The 14148-nt window shown below is 39.9% G+C and overlaps 1 protein-coding gene and 1 non-coding gene across 21 annotated transcripts in view; one reads left to right on the top strand and one right to left on the bottom strand.

The window, feature by feature from the left end:
- RIMS2 (regulating synaptic membrane exocytosis 2) overlaps positions 1 to 11306 on the top strand; it is a 565766-nt gene extending 554460 nt beyond the window's left edge. For all 20 annotated transcript variants that reach the window (XM_049773842.1, XM_049773835.1, XM_049773829.1 and 17 more), the window contains 5 exons: positions 633 to 774; positions 6451 to 6563; positions 6898 to 6999; positions 9089 to 9228; positions 10391 to 11306. In XM_049773842.1, the coding sequence (XP_049629799.1) occupies positions 633 to 774; positions 6451 to 6563; positions 6898 to 6999; positions 9089 to 9228; positions 10391 to 10609 (716 nt within the window). In that variant the 3' untranslated portion in view covers positions 10610 to 11306. The remainder of the gene's footprint in view (positions 1 to 632; positions 775 to 6450; positions 6564 to 6897; positions 7000 to 9088; positions 9229 to 10390) is intronic.
- LOC126010328 (U2 spliceosomal RNA) lies at positions 1575 to 1764 on the bottom strand. Its single transcript, XR_007496403.1, has one exon. It is a non-coding gene; the product is annotated as a U2 spliceosomal RNA (small nuclear RNA).
- Positions 11307 to 14148: the final 2842 nt, after the last annotated feature.

Here is a 14148-nt window from a genome sequence, read left to right as displayed (position 1 = left end):
GCTCCATAAGTGAACCTCAGTGTCAGATCCCTGAGAACAGTTTACCCAGGACCTGAAATGAAGCACTTTTTTTCCACAAGAGAATTCTGGCCTTTTGCATTGCCTTTGCGATGTGACTCTGCTACCAAACAAGGCTGTCTCCATGTATAGCTTTCTTTGCTATCAATAACTTGTGCCCTGCAAACTCAGGGTTTCTAGTGAGCATTAAAGCCAGGATCTGAGAATTATTCACCACCTGTTCTTTGGGAACAATGATGTGCTTCTTTTACTATGACAAGAAGAAAAGGGCATAAATTAGCATTGTATTTAAATATCACAATGAAAACCAGGCTTATTTTCTTTAGATTGAACCTTTTTGTTCCTTTGTTACCCACATGAACACTGTTTTGAATGGAAATAAAACAATGCTGTTTTGTGCTGCTCGAAGGTTTCTTAGAAAATGTTCATCCCACTCGACAAGATGCTGTTTGAAAAACCTTTGTCCCTCGCTCTCCTTAACACATGCATCATGTTGGCATGGTTCTTTGCAATCGAGGGTGCCACAGAGCATGCGCAGCATGCACAGACTTCTTCCGTGGCCATCAAGTGATGGCCAAGGATCTCATCACCACTTGGATTTTCTGTCTCCACAGAGGCAGGGGGTAAAAAGCTCCGGAGCACTGTCCAGAGGAGTACAGAGACAGGCCTGGCTGTGGAAATGAGAAACTGGATGACTCGACAGGCAAGCCGAGAATCAACAGATGGCAGCATGAACAGCTATAGTTCGGAAGGAAAGTGAGTGAGGCCTCCACAAGGTCTTCTAAGTCTTCTCCGCATCTTCTCTGGCGCGGGCACACACAGACTCTGATGCACACAGGGATGCTCGGATGCAGATGGGCACCAGCACACATATGTTCACAGACACACTAATGTGCTTGGATACACATACACACAACACACAATATGCTTTGACACATGTATGTATGGTCACTCTTATGTACAGACACAACATGTTCTGGCTCATGTACAGACACTGATGCAGGCACACGTGGTCACTCTGGTACACACATACAAGATGCTCTGGTGTATGTACATGCTGACATTTTGTTTTTTGGGCCAATTCCAGCAGCATTCAGGAGTTGCTCTCTGTCTCTTCACTCTGACATTATTCCTGGCAGGCTCAGGGGACCATATGGGATGCCAGGGATCAAACCTGGGTTTGTCCTGGGTTGGCCATGTGCAATACTACTGTGCTATCACTCTGGCCCTTTCATTGTGATTTTTGTTCTCTGGGTCACTGACCATAAGAGTTAAGACTAGGGGTGGTGCTTTGCTTTCATGACAAAAGGCTACTCCATGACAGTCATTGCTTAAGCAAGTAAACTATCGACAACTGGAAATGATTCCTACAAAACACAACAATTGTTTTTTAAATAATTTTTATTGTGACCAAAAGTGAATAACAAATCTTTCACAGTAATATTTAAGGTACATAGTGACCATGAATCAGGGTCATTCCCACCACCAGGGCTGTCCTCCCTCCACCCCTTTTCCCAGCCTGTGTCCCATATCTCCCTTCTTTTTTTTTTTTTTCTTCTTCGGGCACCGTTCCCGGAGGTACTGCAATACCGGGTCGATGCGCGGAGCGGACGGAGCAAGCTCTTCTTCCGACTCCAGCTCCAAAAATCCATTTAATATGTTGTCCTCGGATAGAGGACGTATCAGATATTAAACTGATAAGAACAGATACTACACTTGATCTTAGCCAAAAGGCCGAGAAGCGATCCATATCTCCCTTCTTTGCCCCCCGGAGTGATAGTGTAACAGTTCCCCTCTGTGTATAGCTTGTTGTAGATAGGGTATCAATTCTGTTATTGTTGACTCTGGGTTTGGTGTTTAAATCTGATCGTTTTTTATTTCCACTCAATGTTCATACACCTGTTTCGTCTTGAAGACACAACAGTTTTAAATGCTGGTGCCATCCCTAGAAACGCTGACCATTCTTTTACACCTTTGCCTAATAAGCAATTCCTAACCAAGACTGTTGATCCATACTCCATTTCTTCCAGTCCCAAGTAGTTTAGCTCAGTGGGATGGCAGCAAAGAAATCCCCCCAAGACAGTTGGTGATCCTGGTCATGATTGTGTTTATGACTCGACTGCTTGGAAAAAGTTTTCTAAGGCATCTGCAGTCACCGTGGGGCACTGTCAGCCCAAACTAAACCAAACCAAAAAACAAACAAATAAAAACATGGATTAGAAGCTGAAGCTCTGTGGTCCAGAGAGTAGAAGACATTAGTAGGGGAAACTAGGGTTTCGCAGAAGGGCCTCCCTCTGTCGCTTCTGTGCAAGCTCAAATGTTGACACAGCAAATGTATGTTGGGTTCACTCTGAGAGCTATTGTGGGATCCCGATGCTTTTGCCCAAAGTGCACTCTCTACATACAAGAGATGCCTGCAGTTTCCAGGCATGTGTAAATAAATGAAGTTGCCTGGGACGGTGAGGGAAACGTACAAATATTGGGATGAATCAGACATTTGGAAGTTAAGGTTGGGGAAGATGGAGCATCAATAGAAGCTGCTCCAGGTCTCCTTTTACTGCTCTGCTCTTTGTTGACATATCTCTGTCACACTCTATAGAATTGTCCTATGGCTGACGAAGAGTTGAGCAAGCCCTGCAAAGAGCAAGTCCATTACTGCCATTTTCCCAATAGCTCTGAGAATGGTTAGCTTTTCGTAGTAAGAAAGTTTGGTTTGTTTATTTTTTTAATTTATTATCATTTTTATAAGCCATAATGCTGTCACACACTTAACAGGCCACATAGCATGTGTATGAACTGGGAGACCCAAAATTTGAAGTGAACTTCTGTGCTTACTCAGTGGTCTGGAGACACACCAGAGGCATGCCTGTAAATGAACACTGCACACTTACTGTGGTGAAACACCTTGATACTGTTCCAGATATATAAATCTTTGAACTATAGCCTTTCTGCCCCAGAAATTTTATAGTCTTTTCTTTTTTTGGTTTTTGGTTTTTGGGTCACACCCAGCAGTGCTCAGGGGTTACTCCTAGCTCTACACTCAGAAATTGCTTCTGGCACACTCGGGGGACCATATGGGATGCCGGGATTCGAACCACCGACCTTCTGCATGCAAGGCAAATGCCTTACCGCCATGCTATCTCTCCAGCCTCTATAGTCATTTTTGATATGGGCTGAACACTTAGAAAGTTATCTAGCAAAAATTCTCTTCCTGTATTCTGGCACTGTGCTATAACTTGGATTTCTAGGAATATAAGGGCTTATCAATTTAGTGCTGTGAATTGGGGTTTTAAGGAATGCAAGCAGATTATGAATTAATGTAGGGGGTTGAGAAATGGGGTTTTTGCTAAAAATTAAGTTGGGGTCAAGGCTTTAGAAACCGATAAGACTAAATATGCACTGGAAAATCTGTTTAAGTTATCATCTCTCTCTTTTTTATTTTAGCAAATATTTGGTACCATGTGAGTTCTCAGGAAATTCCAAGAGATCAAAGGCGAAAATTTTATAACTTGGGGAGGAACATGGCACAAGATTAAGGGGCAACTGACAGAACTGGGGTGGGAGGTTACAGAAGGAAAACAATGTCAGAAGAGGTTCATAATCAGAAAAAAAATTTTATACATAATATTTTTCTTTATTTAAGTATCATGATTACATACATGATTGTAGTTGGGTTTCAGTCATAAAAAGAACACCCCCTTCACCAGTGGAACCTTCCCACCACCCCCTTCTTCCCCATCCCTGCCTTTATTTTTTATTAATATCTTTATTCAAACATCTTGATTACAAATATGATTGTAATTAGGTTTCAGTCATGTAAAGAATACCCCCTTCACCAGTGCAACATTTCCACCACCAATGTCCCAAATCTCCCTCCATCCCACCCCACCCCCACCTGTACTCTAGACAGGCTCTCCAGTTCCCTCATTCATTCACATGGTTATCATGTGAATGATAGTTCTCAGTGTAGTTATTTCTATAGCTGCACTCACCACTCTTTGTAGTGAAGTAAGCTGGAAGTTCCAGCCCTCCTCTCATTGTCTCTGAGAATTGTTGCAAAAATAGTTATTTTTCTTAAAACCCATAGATGAGTGAGACTATTCTACGTCTCTCTCTCTCTTTCTCTCTCTCTCTCTCTCTCTCTCTCTCTCTCTCTCTCTCTCTCTCTCTCTCTCCCTCTGACTTATTTTACTCAGCATGATAGATTCCATGTGCATTCGTGTATAGGAAAATTTCATGACTTTATCTCTCCTGATGGCTGCATAATATTCCATTGTGTATATGTACCACAGTTTCTTTAGCCATTCATCTGTTGAAGGGCATATTGGTTGTTTCCAGAGCCTGGCTATTGTGAATAGTGCTGCAATAAATATAGGTGTGAGGAAGGGATTTTTGTATTGTATTCTTGTGTTCCTAGGGTATATCCCTAGGAGTGGAATAGCTGGATCGAATGGAAGCTCAATTTCAGATTTTTGGAGAAATCTCCATATTGCTTTCCATAGAGGTTGGACTAGACGGCATTCCCACCAGCAGTGGATAAGAGTTCCTTTTTCTCCATATCCCCGCCAGCACTGATTGTTCTCATTCTTTGTGATGTGTGTCAGAGATACCATCCCTGCCGTTTTTAAGACAGGCATTCTACTTCTCTCACTCATAAAATTGTCATGATAGTGTAGTCATCTCCTAGAGAGAAAATTTGAGGAAAAAAGAGAGAGAGATGGTGGAAGATGCATTTGGATTTTATGTAGACAGGAAAAAAGAGCACGCTGAAGTGAAAAAATCTAGAGGCAGTTAGTGGGCAGTGGCTATATGAGAGAAGAACATTCTAGGCTGAAGCAAGGCTGAAATCTGGAGGCAAGAATTTGCTTAGCATCAGCAGTGTGGAAAAATCTAAGACCACTTGTCTTGGTTTATAACTGCCAGTCTATGGGCAATGTACAGGACAACTGACAGTTCTCAGTATCAAAAGGTTGAGTAATGCTAGAAAAGGCAGTACCAGCAATGATGTTAAAACCCTGAGTCTGGATTAAGTTGCCATGGAATTTAGACATCTGAACAAAAAAAGAGGTTGAAAGACTAAGCACCCAATGTTTATTGCCTGAACATGCCACTAAGGAAATTGAGATCATGCAGCAAGAGGACCAGGAGACTAGAGGGACTAGGAAGCAGAGTAGAGAATGTGTTTCAGGGACCGCAATGGGAGCACAGTGGTAGGACATTTGCCTTGCACGCAGCTGACTCAGGATGGATGTGGGTTCAATCCCCAATACCCCATAAGGTCCCCTGAGATAAGGAGTGACATCTGAGCGTAGAGCCAAGAGTAACACCTGAGCATCACCAGGTGTGCCCACCCCAAAAAAGAAAGAGAATGTGTTTCAAGGAAAAGGGAGAGGTCCAAATGTCAGATGATGGATGCAAATGTGTCTGAGTAGTGAGTGAAGATTTGCCATGTGGCCATGAGACATCCTTCATCAGAGAAATTAGTGGAATGGAGAAAACTAAAGCAAGAAAGAGAGATAGGAAAAATCAATTATAATTTCAAAAGACTATAACAAGCCAGAAAGTAAAGACAACACAGAAAGGCAACTCTTTTGAGGACTTCCTAGAGAGAAATGGGTGATGGTTAGAGCAGGAAGTGGGATTTGGGAAGGGATTTTTATAAGTAGAAGAAACAAGTCTGTACAGATGACAGTGGTCTAGGAGAGTAAAACTAGCCAAGTGAAAGAATGTTTCTTTTGCTTAAATGATAGTATAGTGGGTAGGACATTTGGTTAGCACATGGTTGACCCAACCTGGGTTTGATTCCCCAACATTCTATATGGTTCCCGGAGCTCCATCAAGAATGATCGCTGAGCACTGCTGAGTGTGAACCCAAAAGAAACAAACAAAAAGAAGGCATCTAATACCTGTTATGGAGTAAAGTGTTTGCTCAATGCTACGAATAGAAATTATGGTTCAGGGACTGGAAAGATAGCATGGAGGTAGGGTGTTTGCCTTGCGTGTACAAGGACGGTATCCCATATGGTCCCCTGAGCCTGCCAGGAGTGATTTCTGAGTATAGAGTATTTGATTCAGAAGTAACCCCTTAGCGCTGCTGGGTGTGACCCAAAAACCAAAAGAAAAGAAAAGATAAGAAAAGAAAAGAAATCATGGTTCAGTCCTCCAGGCCAAACAAGAGAAACACACAGATACAAAAGCAGAAACCCACAGTAGGATGTGACAGGTGCCTCTGGTGGCTCAACTGAACTATTGGAAAATGAGGAAGAAACACTGGGGCAAGTGGGTTGGGTTTAGAATCTAAGTAGTGTGGGAAACAATAAGGTAACACCAACTGCTCTTGTCTAGAAAGGAAGCTGAAGAGAAACTTGAGCTGCCTGGAAAGTAGCAAGGTAGCAGGAGTAGACCTGTAATCCCATGTTCCTCTGCTTCTAGTCTTATTTTCCCCGGTGTCCGCTTGGCCTCTGACAGTCAATTCAGCGATTTCCTGGATGGCCTTGGTCCAGCCCAGCTTGTGGGACGCCAGACTCTGGCTACACCTGCAATGGGTAAGTCCTCACGCTTGATTTCATTTTCAGTTTAGATGATTAAAAATTGCATCCTCTGAGTTTCAGAGGCTCCTCAACAGTATTTTCATCAGGAACAAGTATCAGATTTTGCCACTAAAAATTATTTTTAAATTGTAATTTAAAATAAATATATCAAAATTTCTAACCTACTATGTATATTTTAATGGTAGCATTGTTAAAATTATATATTTGAATTTAGGGAAAAGATACAGGAAATGTTGAAATGATGTTAAACCAAAGCTTTAGGGCTAATCACAAAAATCTGTTTTCCCTCCACCCCCTGCTGCCTCTCTTTCCTCACCTGCATCATTAGGCGACATTCAGGTGGGCATGATGGACAAAAAGGGACAGTTGGAGGTGGAAATCATTCGGGCTCGTGGCCTCGTTGTAAAACCAGGTTCCAAGACACTGCCAGGTAAAAAGAGAAAAAAAATTATCAGTCACTGTTCATGCTGCACACCTTTTAGTTGAGTCTTTGTATTTTATTTTGTTGGTAAATTTTTTGTTTCTACATAAACTGCTTTTTCAAGATATTAGTTTTCTTTAGAAGTTTGTGTCTTTATCATGAGAAAACATTCAGTGAGAATGAATGACTGGGAATATAAAACCTAGTTTAATGTATGTATGTGTAATAGAAACCACTACCAAATTCAAAAAATTATCATAGATAAGTCATTTTATATAACACATACTTAGGTCTTACCTGTTAGCTGGTATTTTATGTTTTTCTTCAATTTATATAGAGCTACAGAATTTTTCAAATTCGCAAGAGCTCTAGAATTTGAATAAAAATAGATTCAGACTTCCACCGTAGTATAAGCCTATCTATGCAAGCCATTCATATTATAAGACTCCAATTTCTTGTAGCAGGTAAATAAAGACAGGAACCATTATCAGTTTTTTGCCATGATGTCATCTCTTCTGGACTGAAATGTCATTATGCTCTAAAGTGTTTGGAACCATGGAAAAGGCCACTGGTTCCAGCTATGTTGTGGAGAGATGCATAGAGTATCAGATTTGATATATAGCACAATTCCTACAAATTTCAGAACTTACCTCAGTACCTCCACTAGTACCAAATTATAATTTGAAATTCCTCTATCCTTGAAGAAATTCTCAAAGATTATCTACTGTACAATCTTATAGTGGTAATTAAAGCAATTGCCTTTATAAAGGTCTTGGAGCCAGTCTACCCACTGTACTGTAAAGAACATTTTATAGTCATGTTTTTATGCTTTTATGAGGAGCTAGATAAATGTCAAGCCATGGAATTCATAATTAGCTTTCAGATAATTTAAACACTTTACATCAAAACCCCACCATGTCTTGTACTCACTGCACCACCACCGATAAAACAACCCTTTTGAGTGAAATGTAAATGAGTTGTGGGAATAGGTAAAGAAGGCATTAGTCTGGAGCATAGAATATCCAAAAATGAGAGGAACAACTGTTTTTTTAAATATGAAAGGAGGCCTTCTGTAAAGAGGCAGGAAGTATATCTAACCAAGCTTTAGAGCATGTTTCAAAAAGAGGAAGTGGGTGTATCAATGGCCAAGTGAAGTCAGATGATTTAACTCATCTGATCTAATCTAGCAGTTTTCCAGAATAAATCACAAATACTTATGAGGGCAGTGGTGAAAATGATGGTCATGCACAGCTAAGATCTAAATGATGAATGTACATAATAATACAAAAATATACTAAAAGTGGAGAAGTTAGCAGGATGTGACTTTTTAGTATAGTGAAGAGAAAGAAGTAATGAGATGAGGGAGGGCTCCATTGCACAGATCTACTAATTAACTAGTCCTGAGCATTTGGGGTCTGACATTTTTATAAAGGTATATGTTCCTAGAGAGACATATTAGGAAATTTTGTTATGAAGATATTGTCACAGCTCTCAAATGAGAAGCCAGTTTGCTTCTTCTCTCCTAATCCGAGAGTTCCTCTAAGTTACGAGGGAAGAAAGGGGAGAGTAAATTGTCCCCAAGTTTTGATTTGATTACCTTTATAAAATTTTAGTATTAATAAATGGAACTTATAAGACATTTCTCTTGCATATTATTGGAAACCAGAAGCATTTCAATTCATTTATTTCTATTTTCTTTTTTTTTTACAATTTTGATTTATTAAAAACTTTAATCCATTTATTTCTATTTTCAATGCTAGATAAATAGTTGATTCCTTGCAAAATAGCAATTAATTTGGAAGCTTTGTCAATATTTCTTGAATGGCCAATAGTTATCTGTTGTTTATCTAATGATTTTGACACAAAGTTGAAACACCAGAGCTGGGAAGATTGTACAAAGGGTAAGACACTGGTCTTGCATATGGCTAATCCTGATTCAAATTCATGACACCCTATATATGCAAAGCCAGGAACAACGCCTGAGAACTGCTAGGTGTGATCCAAGAAAGAGAAGCACCAGACTTTTGATTTTGATGACTAGGTTTTGAGCCTACCCTGTCACCTTAGCTCATGACTCTTTTATGCTTTCTCCTCCAAGCACCATATGTCAAGGTGTATCTATTAGATAATGGAGTCTGCATAGCCAAAAAGAAGACAAAAGTGGCAAGAAAAACACTGGAACCTCTCTACCAGCAGCTATTATCCTTTGAAGAGAGTCCCCAAGGGAAGGTTTTACAGGTACTTATCTGACCATGTATTTTTTCTTTTCTAATTTTTATCTAGTATTTAATAACATCATGGTTTACCAAGATGTTCATAATACAGTCATTTCAGGCACTCAATATTCAAACACCACCAGTATGACCATCCCTTCAACCAATATCCCCAGTCAGTCACCCACCACCCTAGCCTGCTTTTGTGCTGGTACAAACTTCCTATTGCTTGTTAAAACACAAAGGCAACTGGAATTATCAAATCTTAGAAAACATAGGACAATGTGAAATGATGGTTCTCTCTCCATCATGCTACTAAAGTTGTTACTAAAGTTTAGTTACTAAAGTTACTCAAGGATTTACTGGGCTCTGGGTTTGGTGCTAGTTGAGCCTCTGTGCTACTGGTTAGGCTCACCGAACTTGGTGATTACAATGAAACTTTCCCATCAGATTTCCTGGGATGCTACTGGGCTGACACTACAAGATATTGAGATGCTATACCACCACAAGCTGCCGCACAGTCCAAGATTTATAGATTTAAGCCAAATTAGATGACTTGGAAGTTTGATAAGGTCAAGTCAAATTTAGCAAAGTTTGGAGCTGGGTTCTTTCTGTCAAAGGGTGTCGGAGTGGTATTGGAACTACTCTAGTTCATGCAGAAAGGTGATACTACCCCCAGCCTTTCTGAGAAGGACACAGAAGTGTCATTTCAGACCAGACTACCTGGGAAGTATAGGCAGCTATTATTATCTTCTGGATCTTGATAGCAGAGTGAGACCATTTTTCTGACAGGAAGGTGGTATTGGTAATGACAATGGTTTTTCATACAGTCCAACCTCATGTCCAATATCTTTTCTTACCACATTATTTTCTATGACCAGAGTGGATATTCTTTGGAAACTTTAAGACAGTGAGCAATGCTAGAAAAACTGTATAAGATACTGCCATTTTCTTTTAGTTGACAGACTTGCAGGCCCCATTACACAAGGATTGCAGCCACATAGACTGGCTATGGTCTTAACATACAGCACAGCTTTGGATTCTAGTCATCATATCATCTAATCAAACACAGCTAACTAGCCTCATGATTATATCAGCACATTTGCCGAGCAGATTTAAGCTGATAAGTTTTTGTGTGCATGATTATGCTAATATTACCCTCCTTTTTCTCTTTCTTCTGCCCACAGATCATTGTCTGGGGAGATTATGGCCGCATGGATCACAAATCTTTTATGGGAGTGGCCCAGATACTATTAGATGAATTGGAGCTATCCAACATGGTGATCGGCTGGTTTAAACTTTTCCCCCCATCTTCCCTAGTAGATCCAACTTTGGCCCCTCTGACAAGACGAGCTTCCCAATCATCTCTGGAAAGTTCAACCGGACCTTCTTATTCTCGTTCATAGCATCCGTAAAACTGTTGTCATAACAACCAGCGTTACAAAAATATAAGAAGAAGAAAAGACAAAATTAAGAAAGAAAAATCACAGGTCGCAAACCCTGGTAACACTGCATGCTTCCTGTCGTGTCTTCTGAGCCTGTTTCTCCGGATACAGAGTACCCTGTGTTCTCAGAGGAAGTCGCACACATTGTGCCCTACAAGAAGACCCTCAGGTGAAAGAGCAGAGCCATGAAGGACTTGTAGTTCAATCATACTCAAGTTGTGGTCCAATCTGAAGCCATGGATTAATCTCAAAGAATCAGTCCGTTTCATGCAACAAAAGCCCTTTTCAATGGCACCTTTATATTTTTATCGCTCCTTTTTCTTCATTGCTCTGGCCCCCACCCCCCCCCCCAGCTTCTCCGCCACCCCCAAGCCCCGTTATGCCACAGAAATGGAGCTCTACTGCCCTTGCACGAAGCTACAAGGCAAGGGAAGAAATTCATCAGGGGAAGCAAGACACCCAAGAAGTGGTCCAGGACTAACGGTCAGCCTTCCTCTGGCCAGGGACCAGGAGCTCCTATGGGCCCACCATTCTCCATGCCAAGTTGTGTTGGACTCTGAAAATCAAAATTCTGTGGCTACACTGTACTGAATGAAATTAAAGAAACTTTTTTTTGCATGGACACCGATTAGCTGAATACTTAAATTATTTTCTTGGGGCTGCAACTTGCAAAAAAAAAAAAAAAAAGGAAGAAGAAGAAAAAAAATCAGCCATTTTCAACAATTTATATTATTTTTAAAAATAAATTTCATTAGTGCATGGTTTTAAAAGGGGGAGAGAATGCAACAGGGTGATACAAAGATACACCATGTTTATTCTTTAAACTAATTGGAGTCTGTGTTTTGGCAGACATTATGAATAAAAATAATTTATAGAAGATAACTTAAAATCCTCTTTATGTGACAAATAAGGATAACATATTCAATTTGTTTCCATGTTAAATATAAAAATCTTACGAGGTTCAATATGTGCAAATTGTTCACATCTTCTCTAGCTCACTTTTTGTCTTCTCCCTCTTTGAAGCTTTTCTTTCACCCTGCCAGAGTGATTATTAAACTAAAATAATTCAAGTTTTTGACCTGATACTCTCTTATACCCTATTTTTGATTCAGAGATATAGAAGCTTTCAATTTTTTTTAAGTTAAGGCAGGGGTGGGGGAATGAAGAACTTAATTTCAAGCATATTGAAAAGGATTTGGCAACATGACTTGGGAGAACATTAAAGTATGTCAGTATGTCAGCTGTGTGTTTGATAAAGAAGATATTTGAACTTTTGCAATCTATTGTATGGTGCACGGTGATTTTCTTTTCACCTCCAAAATTCAGTTTACAGGAAAATCCTAAAATCATGTGGCCATTGTAATGTTTAATAAATTTGTTTTTTTAACACCAGCATTATTCATACAGGGATTCAAGTATTATTTCTAGAAGGTCTTTTGTTTTTGTTTTTGTTTTTGTTTTTTAATTGAGGAAATCAATTTCTTTAGTCAGTTTCCATGTACTATGTGAATAGCAATACTGCTAAAGATTTGAAGCTCTCGAAACACAGGGCTGTTTAATAATTGATTTTTCTGCCGTAAAATTCAATTTTTCACAAGTTATATTTCTAAGGAAATATAGTCGACATAAATTTGCAACAAATAATTTTAAAGCTCCAATTTTTAAGTGACTCAACGAAGGTCAGCTGGCCTAGTAATAGTTCTTTGATATCATCACCAACCCCCCAAATATCAACCCCCTGCCTTTGATTTTGCAGTTTTATTACCCATGGGGGGGTTGCTTCTAAGTCATAATTTTCTTAAGTTCCCCATCTAGAGGAAAAAGTCACTGATTAGTGTAATATACCACTCATTCTTTTTGGCTCTCTTGAGTGCACTGTGATAACCTCATTCTTATTGATGCCATAGCTGGTTTGATTTGCTTGTAGACACCTTAAAAACACACATACATGCCATTTGTTTATGTGAAGGCCATGCACAAACAGTCATTTTCTTTTTGCCTTTCTTTTTTTTTTTTTTTTTTTTTTGCTGCTGCATTTTTTTCAATTCAATTCTGACCCTTTGAAACTCTCATGCTTGATACTGGTGCAAAAGTCCAAATGATTATTATGAACAATGCCTTTTCTCTATGAGGTGCAATATAAAATAAACTGAGTCTGTCTTGACGTTCTGAGATATGCAGTGGACACAGGTAGAGTTGTTCCAAGAATGAATAAAACTTGGTTCCAATTTTTATGGACCAGTGACAATGGTTTCAATAGCCCCATCGTATCTGTTCTCTCCCTGCGAATAAATGTCTGCCATTTTCCTGACACCAAGATGCTGTCACATCATCTTTTGTGCATATTCCTACATAAATTATTTCTAATTTTAATAAGAAGGACATGACTATATGGAATATTTGTACATAAATTGTCATTATGCAGTATTTATTTCAACGTTGGTGTGGTTTATTATTTTTTTTAATTTTCTCATGTCTGCACCTGTGGTTTCGTCATGTAAATAGCACTACTCCAGGGATCATTGCTGCCCTGTACATAGTATGTTTTCAAAGTTAAGGGATTCCAGTCTGGGGGGGAGGGGTAAGGGCAGATGAGTCCTGTCATGAACACCAACTAATGTAAATCAAATTCATTCTGGTGATGGTATTTAACAATTTAAATAAAACATTTTCTTTACAGACGTGTGTGTACGCTCGACTTTCTCTGACTTCTCCTACACAACCCCTCCCCACCCTAAACCTGCAGCACCCAATTCCCTCTCTTGAATCCCTACATCATCTACAGACCAGGAAACCACCTTCTTTCTACCTCTGGATATCTTCAATCAATTGTGAGTCTAGGCAAGGATCTCTCAGGAAGATCCATCTTTCCAGTGCCAACAGATTACTACTCATCTTTCGAAGTTGCTGCTTGGGAAGCCGGGGAATTGGTGTGCATTGAAGAGAGTACTCAGTGACTTGTAGATACTAAGTGTGGGATGAGTGAGAAATTCGAGTCTGTGTAGGCTTCATTGACAGTTGAGTCACGCAGAACCACACTCAGGCTCTGCTGTTTCTCAGGTTAAAATGGTAAGAGTAGAGGCTGACATGTCCCCCCATGCACTTCCATCCCGAATCAGTTCTCCTCCTAAGTGAGGTAACTAGATACACCAATCCATGTCCTGTTAGTGGCTCATTATGTGAGCAGAGATGTTTTCTTCTGTCCTGGAGCAGTTCCTTAGACTGGGAACAAACCTCCAGAAAAGTTCCAAGGGGAATCCTTCCTGGCTCTAAATAGTTGAGAAAAAATGAAGGGTTTGGAAGTCAGGGCTTACTCCTGGCTCTGCAGTCAGGGGACACTCCTGGCAGTGTTAGGGGACCATGTAGGATGCTAGGTATAGAATCTGGTTCAGTTGCGTGCTAGACAAGCACCTTACCCACTGCCCTATCTCTTTGGCTTTTAGCTCTAAATTTTGAAAAACTAGTTTGGGTTAATTAGAAATTCATCCAAAAGATAAACC

Source organism: Suncus etruscus, chromosome 5 (assembly GCF_024139225.1).
Source record: "Suncus etruscus isolate mSunEtr1 chromosome 5, mSunEtr1.pri.cur, whole genome shotgun sequence".
NCBI lineage: Eukaryota > Metazoa > Chordata > Mammalia > Eulipotyphla > Soricidae > Suncus > Suncus etruscus.
This window is presented reverse-complemented; position numbering and strand designations above follow the sequence as displayed.